The following is a 7,765-nucleotide window of genomic DNA, read 5'->3' on the forward strand; positions in this document are numbered from 1 at the left end:
ATCTGTACCGTCAATGTGGCCCGTTGAGGGGGGCCAATTTGCTGAAGTGGCCCTCGGTGAAATTGAGTTTGACACCCTTGGGCTAGAGGATGTTGCCGCCGGGGCAGAGCTTGATCTGCAGTGGCACAAAGTTGAGTTTATTTATATTTAAAGGCAGAAAAGAAACTCAGCAGGAAGAACTGAAGTTCATAAACCTGGCAGAGCAAAATGTTTTTTCAGTCTGGATCAGCTGAGATCAGAGAAATGTGATTAGTTTGAATTGATTTCATTTCCCTCTGAGCTTCGATGCTGCAGACGTTTCTGAATTACCCAGCAGGTGAAACGTGTTTTTCTGCTGGAGGAGAGTCATCCGGCCACTCTGTGTGTCTCTGCTGTTTGCTGCGGCGCAGGTCAGCTACGGTGGCTTTTTGTGGTCAAAAATAACAGTGAGGGAGCAGAAACCTCGGAGCTGACAGCTGAGCGCCGAGCTGCAGCTCATTACAACACGCAGCTGCAGGTTCAGGAGCTTCTGCAGGAGAAAAACACTGAAACTCTGAGTTTCATCTCACAGCTTTCAGCTGGAAACAGGCAAAAGTCTCCGGAAGCTCATTGGTATTCCCAGCGTCGGGATCTGGGAGGAGAGACGGAAGAAAAACGCTGAGCTCAGCTGAATTTGATTCTTCCTAAAAGCCGTCGCTGCTTTCATCCCTTCAGTTCTCACTCTTAGATACGGAACACTATTGCTGCGATTTTCAGCCCAGGAAGAAACATTTTAATGTCATTTCCTGGTTTGAAGGGTAAGCAACTAAAGAAATCTACGGAAGCCTTTTACTGCCAGAGCTTAGAATTAAATTCAGGAGCAGAACTCAACACAAAACATTTCTGATTTTAACAAAATTTTGAAAACTCATTGTAATGAGATTTATATCTCATTAAAACCAAAACATTTTCTCTTATAAATAATAAAGGTTGTAGAAGTAAATCATCAACAATTGAATATCATCTGGAAGAAACAGGAAACAGAACAGATGAAAAGTTTTAAAAAGCTAGTCGTGCCTTTTATCAAGGATCTCATTATAACAAGAAACTTCTTCATTTTAATGGGTTTTGCATCTTGTAATGTAAAAGTTTCTTGTTCTAAAAAGATTCTTCTCATGAGTTCATGTCTGAGTACTGGCAGTTAAATGCTTCCATAGCAATCAGCTTCAATTATGATTTTTGTTCTCCGGTCTAAAGACAGCAAAACTAAAATTGATTATTCTCTGGTTTCTCCTTCAGTTGATTCTGAATAAACTGAAATTAAATTTTGTTTAATTATTATTCATTTATTCTTGTATTTCTGACTGAAATACGTTTTAACATAATTCTGAGATTTTAAAAGCAGTAAAACTGGTTTTTAAACTGGATTTGGAGTCGAGTCATGATGCCAAAAACCAGCAGGAACTAAAATGTTCATCATTAGAAACAACGTTCCTCAGTTTGGAAGAAGTTGAAAATGATTAATCTGCCTTCAGATTGTCAGAAAATCTGCAGAGAACAAAAAAAGGACAGGATTATTTTTACAGCCAAAACATCAAAAAGAATCAGATAAAAGGATAAAAACAGGAGAAATTGTCACATAAAGAGGAAAAATGTTGAAATGACAAAATGTGAGCAGATGAAGACAAGATGATTTTTGGCTGTTTTGGATCATCTGCAGTGAATCTTTGCTCAGATTTAAAGGAGTTTATTGCAGATCTGAGGAAACTAAGTTCTGCCTCTTCTTGTTTATTTTAGCCGATGACTGTCTGCTTTCTGACAGAAAAATAGAAAATTGTTATTAAAATGCATAGTTTAGTATATAAATCTGCAGAATTGGAACCTGCGGGTCATTAGATGTTCTTTTTTATTTCAACCCATTCAGCTCCACATTCAGAAGTGTGCTATCTTTAATAACAGTATTGATGTTGAAATGTTTCCCTTACTGTACAATATTTTAGTCTTTATTATGATTTTATGTATTTTATATTTCATTTTTGTGTGATTTCCTATCACTTTGTTGGTGTTGCAGGAAAATAAAGAAATCTCTATTTCTATTAATATCCCATATCATGTTTTAACCATATTTCCTTCACAAACTCATCACATCTTATTGACTCTGAATCAAAGTGTTTACAGTTAAGGTGTTTTAAATGACATGAAGTCTTGATTTTGTCCTCCTGAAGCTGGTGAATCTCCAGACCTGTCGGTCGTCTGGATGTGGTTTGTTGGCTCAAGCTGCCAGCAGGAAGTCTTTGCTCATTGACGACGTGAACAGAATCACCGATCGATACCAAGACGTTTGTTTTAGACTCTGCAGTTCCACAGAAACTAAACAGGAGCGACATTTAAAACCCTCAGCTCAGTCTGAACGTTTACTAAAACTCAACACAAACTGTCAGTGCCAGGAAAAAGAGGAGAACCGATAAAGAGCTGCTTTAAATGAAGTATTAAAACACTTTGCTGTCTTCTGCATATGAATCTCCTTTATCTGCTGAATGTTCCAACAACTGCTCAAATTAAGGAGCTCTAACAGTGCCATAAATCCTGCTTTTTAGGCTGGTTCAGGTCCGGCTCTGACACGTTAAATGCTAAGTTTGTTCTGATTCATAGATGGAAATATGAGTAAATCTGAGCTTCCTGCAGTCCAGCAACAGTTTTGCCGCCCAGCCAGTAATTAACTGTAATTTAACTCAGTTTAATTAGAACCAATCAGATGGATTTTTATGGGATTGATTGATCCCATAATCAATTATGGGATCAAAATCCCATAATTGATTATTTTGGGATTTAATGTGAGAAGGATTCTAACAGGAAGCCGATGGACAGAAACCCTGAAGCCTAAAGCTGAAAGTTTCTCTTGTGTTGCTTGTTTGAGCTGAATGTATTCTCTCAAAGTAACAACATATAAAACGTTGAACTCCTTCCACTGGTTAAGCATTTTATTTTGTGTTTGGTGGCTCATTAGGTATTGATTATTGCTTTGCTAGGTATTAAAAACTGCTTGACTTTTGTCCCTTCTGGCTTTCCGTACATCTTCCACTTCCAGATCTAATACAACCTGAAACATTTTCATGCCAATTAATAAAAAACAGTCAAGTCTTAAATCTTGATCAGTCTCACCTGCACTGCTTCGGTGTGGAGTGCGTTAGATCTCTGTCGACTCGTTTTCTGGCCCTGAGTTCTGGCCCAGAACTCAGTGAGCTGCTGAACCTTCAGGGTCAAAGTTCGTCTTGATTCAGTCAGTGAGTCACTTTGGGATCGGTTATTATGACGCTTTGCAGCAAGAAACGTCTGCAGCTGCCAGATGTTTCTCAGATGTTCATCAGACAGAGAAAACAAAGTTTAATCAGCTGAATCAAGTCTTTGATTGTTTTGGAGAGAATCGCGTTGTGTCGGCGTTGGAAGTGATGATGTGGGTAAAACCAGCAGAGAGGTTTTATTTGAGCCGCCGGTGCTGAGCTGCAGCTCCGGTTCTGCTTCAGATCCAGATCCTCAGCTTCAGGCCAGAAAGGAAAGAAATGGATCTGAGCCAAACAAAGCAGACAGAAACACGGAGCAGGAGGAGCTTCTGGTGCTTTTTAACCAAAACTGGGTCACATGTAGCAGAATCTGCAGAAACAAACACTTCCTGCTTTAATACTGAAGTATAAATAGAAACTGGTGTCTGGATGTTTCCACGTGTTTAATGAAGTTTCTGCTCATCTGTTTGTTTCCCTCTGCAGTCTCCACCGAAAGGAGCAACCATTCCATACCGGCCTAGTCCAAGTCCAGGAACGGTGCTGCTGGCAGGAAACCAGGTGAGGACGAAAACGAGGCTTTTTCTGTTTCTGCTTCTGGATCAAAAAATGTTCAGTCAACTTTCAGATGAATTCAGGAATCTGCTGAAAACATTAAATTATTAAATACTTCACCACGTTTCTAATTTATTTATTGGTTTATTTCTTCAGGTGTAAAATCGGAACATTTTGACTGGTGATTTGCATTTCATTTAGTTTTTTTTTTCCTCTCGTTTGCAAGATCTCAGGTCTGGTTCTGATCCATGACTCTTTAAATCAACTCTAAATATTTAGTTCAGATTATTTCCTTTTATCTGGAATCCAGTTTGGTTCAAATTCAGATGCAACCAGTGAAATTTATTCCAATACAGTCATTCATATTATCACATCAGATTCATTTCTGGTGATTATAATAACATCCAGTCAGATCCAGTTCATAATTAATGCTGATTGATTATTGATTTAAACAATTTTACAACTTTAGATGTAAAAATCCAACAGAAGAAAAGTCAAAGTTAATACCAGCGGCAGATAATCCACAAATGGAGAAAAATAAATGATCTGCATCTTTCTGTTGACGTCTGTAGAAAACAGAACCGTTATATTCTGAATATAGGATGGAGTCAGTAAAACAGCTAAATCATTGACTTGATCTGCTTTGGCAGAAAGAAAATCATCTTCAGCATCATTAAATATAACATTAAATAAACAACATTTAATTATTAACATTAACAAGAAGAAACTCTGCTTCTTCATTACAGCTGCAGACTGCAACATTTATAAAAATACTGTTTTTACGTTTTTATTGAAACCGTCTCCATGTGGAAACAGTTTCATCTGCGACACATAATCTGAAAAAATCAATCTCCTCCATTGATCTTTTCACAGATTATCTTATATTTTACTGTTTCCATGGAGACGGTTTTAATAAAAACATAACATTTTTATAAACGTTACAGACTGAAACATTACAGGAAATCAATTTGAATATCAAACAGAATAAAAAGTGAGATGTTCTCTGAGCTTCAGAAGGTTTTCAGCAGAACTGGTCCGGTTCTCCCTGGCGGTCCATTAAGCCGGTCCGGTTGGGGGGACCTGCAGGACATCAGCGGGTCGGCCCGAGACCCGGACGGCTTTCCCAACTGGGACCCGTCTGTTCCGGTCCGGACCACTGGACTGGAGCGCGCTTTGTTTGGACCTCGGAGCCGTTTGTTCCAGATCAAACCTGACGGGTTCTGGGTCTGACCCGGTTCTCCTGCTGGAGGAAACCAGAGGAGAACCGGGTCCAAAAGAGGTTCTGATTCTGAGCATCAGAAGTAAAATCAGAACCAACCAAACACAACAAATTTAATTCAAAACAACTTTATTAACCCCAAAGAGAGATTAAATAATGAAATTAAATGAAATGATATTTGATGATTTACTGAACTTCTTTTTAAAATTTATGTACAAAGTCCATAAAAATCTTTTACAGCTTTTTTTGGAAAATAAAATCAGAGGAGCAACAATGAAAAGTTGCATTTCAATTAAACATGTCTATGGAATAATATTGATGTCTAAATTATTTTTGCATTTAAAAGAAATTAGGAAAGGAAGGCTTCCAGTTATGCTGCATTCATCGGTACGTTATCGCGATTGAACGCAAAAGAAAAGAAAATCCTCCATGGCCCTTCTGGGGCTCCGTAGAATATGTTTAAATTGTTGAAAAGCTCATTTTGTTTTCATGTGAGGGCACATATCTGCTGCTCCTTTTCATTCATGATTTTTTAGTTGTTACATAAACTATTCATATTTATTATTGAGCAAATGAAATAAAAATAAAATGGAATTAGTTAATATTTAACCTAAATATCCATTTATTAGTAATCATGTTGCCTTTCTGTTTTCATTGCATTATTTTATTGATTCAGTGGTAAATTTATCAAAACATTTTAAAGTTTTTCAGTGTTTCTGTCTAAAGTTAGAAACAAAATGAATCATTTTCAGAATGAATGTCTGAGGATGAAAGGAGGATGAATGTTGATGAGATTTTATTTATTTTGCATTTTCCTCTTCGCTGCTGAGGAGATTTTTAATCCAACTTCTTGTCCGGTTCTGAAACATGAATGTCTTGACTTTGGACCGCCTGAGCGTCTCAGAGAAAGTCTCATGTGAAGCTGAAAGTTTCTGAAGTTCTGTAGAACTTCTTTGACCCGGTCCCGGTTCTGATGGGTCGGCAGAAGCGTGAAGCTGCTGCAGAACTCGGGTCAGCTTCAGCACCTCTGACTGCAGCGCTGGTTCTGCTCTGTCCCGGTTCCAGGTGTTTGAGGCCTCGGACTTTGGATCTCACCCGCTGTTCTCCATGGCTCAGGGCGGACTGGACCTGCAGCAGGTGAGTCATCAGCGGCCGACCTTTGACCCGAACACGACTGCGTTCTGACTCAGGATCAGCCTGTCTTTTCTGGTTGGTTAAATGCTCCTAATAAACCATAAAATAGATGTTTCTGCTTTTCTGATGATGTTTAGTCACTTTTATATGTGAATTAAACTGTTTTAAATGAAACGGTAATGTCTATTAAACCCTGTTTAATTTGAATTTATTCATTTTATTTATGGTGTCCAGTTAATGTCGCCTCATTCAGACAGATCCAAACTTAGTTTCATCCATTCTAGCTATAAATTATTACAGTCAAGTTGAGTTTAAAAAGGTTTCATGTCAGGAAACCCAGCAGATGGTCGTTAATTTGCCCTCATAATGAGGATGCATGTGGCGACAGTGGAGAGGAAAAACTTCCCTTTAACAAGAAGAAACCTCCAGCAGAACCAGAACCAGGAGACAGAACATTTCTTATTTAGAAAAGGAGCTGAATTATTTACTCATTTGCATCTTTCAATGTATTCATGTTATTTTTATTAAAAAGGCTTAAGTCATTAAATAAGACAAAAATCTGCAGAATCTACCAATTTTTTATGCGATTAGTGTTAAAAAAAAAATAGAATAAAAAAAAGCTAAAAATAAACATTAGGTTAGTTATTTCCATCTGGAACTTGAATTTATTTTTCTGTATTTTGTCTTGAAGTTCTGCAGAATCGAACCGTCAGGTGTTCGGTCTGAGGTTCAGATCTCATCTTCCTCCTGGCAGCGTTTGTCAGAACCGATCTGAAGCTTTTCTGCTGCAGCCGTTCATTAAAGATGCACACCTTCCTCCTCCTCCTCCTCCTCCTCCTCCTCCCCCCTCGCTCTTCGTCGGCCATCTTTGAAACGGTTGTTTATGTGAGAGCAGGCTGTGTTCGATCTGAGCGCGCTCCAAAACGTTACCTGGAGTCAGATCAGCTGGTGAAATATGAATGATGATTTATGAAGAGCTGGAGAACAGAATCATCTCTGTTAAGACTCCAGCAGCTCCTGGTTCTGCTGCTCCAGACGGGTTCGGATCAGAACCAGAGGCATAAATTTCATTTTTCAGTAATTATTAATTCATGACGAACCGGCCACATGTTTCTTTTTCTGATTATTAGTGGCCTCAGAACCACTCTGCCGGTCCGGATCAGAACCAGAACCAACCCAGCTGAGTCCAGCTGGTTGTGGATCAGCTGCAGTTCTGATCTTACCTGAGCTCAGAAGCAGAACCCAGTTCAGGTTTCTGAAGTAACGCCTTTTTTCCCTCAGATTGGTTCTGATCCAGTTCATCCTCCCACTCACAACTTTATTGAATGGAAGGTCCGAAACGCGGCGCTGCAGCGCCCCCCGCAGGAGGGAACCAGACCCACTTGATGAGGTCACTCCATCAGAATCAGCTTTCTGTCAGAACCGGATCCGGAGTTCTGATCCGTTCCTGATGTCAGAGACAAACTGAAGGTCCAGTTACTCAGAACGGTCCGGTACCGGACAGGGAGAGGACAGGTGGACAGATTACTCTGACAGCTCTGAAAACAGCAGCCGCATTTAGCCACACAGCGTGTGTGTGTGGTTGTGTGTGCGTGTGTGTGGTTGTGTGTGCGTGTGTGTG

At 39.4% G+C, this 7,765-nt stretch overlaps 1 protein-coding gene and 1 long non-coding RNA gene across 3 annotated transcripts in view; one reads left to right on the forward strand and one right to left on the reverse strand.

The window, feature by feature from the left end:
- The window catches only part of LOC107833336 (uncharacterized), a 27,694-nt gene that overhangs the window by 3,074 nt on the left and 16,855 nt on the right, over nt 1-7,765 (reverse strand). Inside the window, exon 2 of the long non-coding RNA XR_001659057.1 lies at nt 3,624-3,631. This is a non-coding gene — a long non-coding RNA (uncharacterized LOC107833336). The remainder of the gene's footprint in view (nt 1-3,623; nt 3,632-7,765) is intronic.
- The window catches only part of LOC103153888 (poly(rC)-binding protein 4-like), a 29,190-nt gene that overhangs the window by 3,045 nt on the left and 18,380 nt on the right, over nt 1-7,765 (forward strand). For both annotated transcript variants that reach the window (XM_016662263.1, XM_016662264.1), the window contains exons 3-4: nt 3,723-3,797; nt 6,076-6,147. In XM_016662263.1, coding sequence (XP_016517749.1) covers nt 3,723-3,797; nt 6,076-6,147 — 147 coding nt within the window. The remainder of the gene's footprint in view (nt 1-3,722; nt 3,798-6,075; nt 6,148-7,765) is intronic.

The sequence above is a fragment of the Poecilia formosa genome, unplaced genomic scaffold, assembly GCF_000485575.1.
Source record: "Poecilia formosa unplaced genomic scaffold, Poecilia_formosa-5.1.2 Scaffold365, whole genome shotgun sequence".
NCBI classification, from domain to species: domain Eukaryota; kingdom Metazoa; phylum Chordata; class Actinopteri; order Cyprinodontiformes; family Poeciliidae; genus Poecilia; species Poecilia formosa.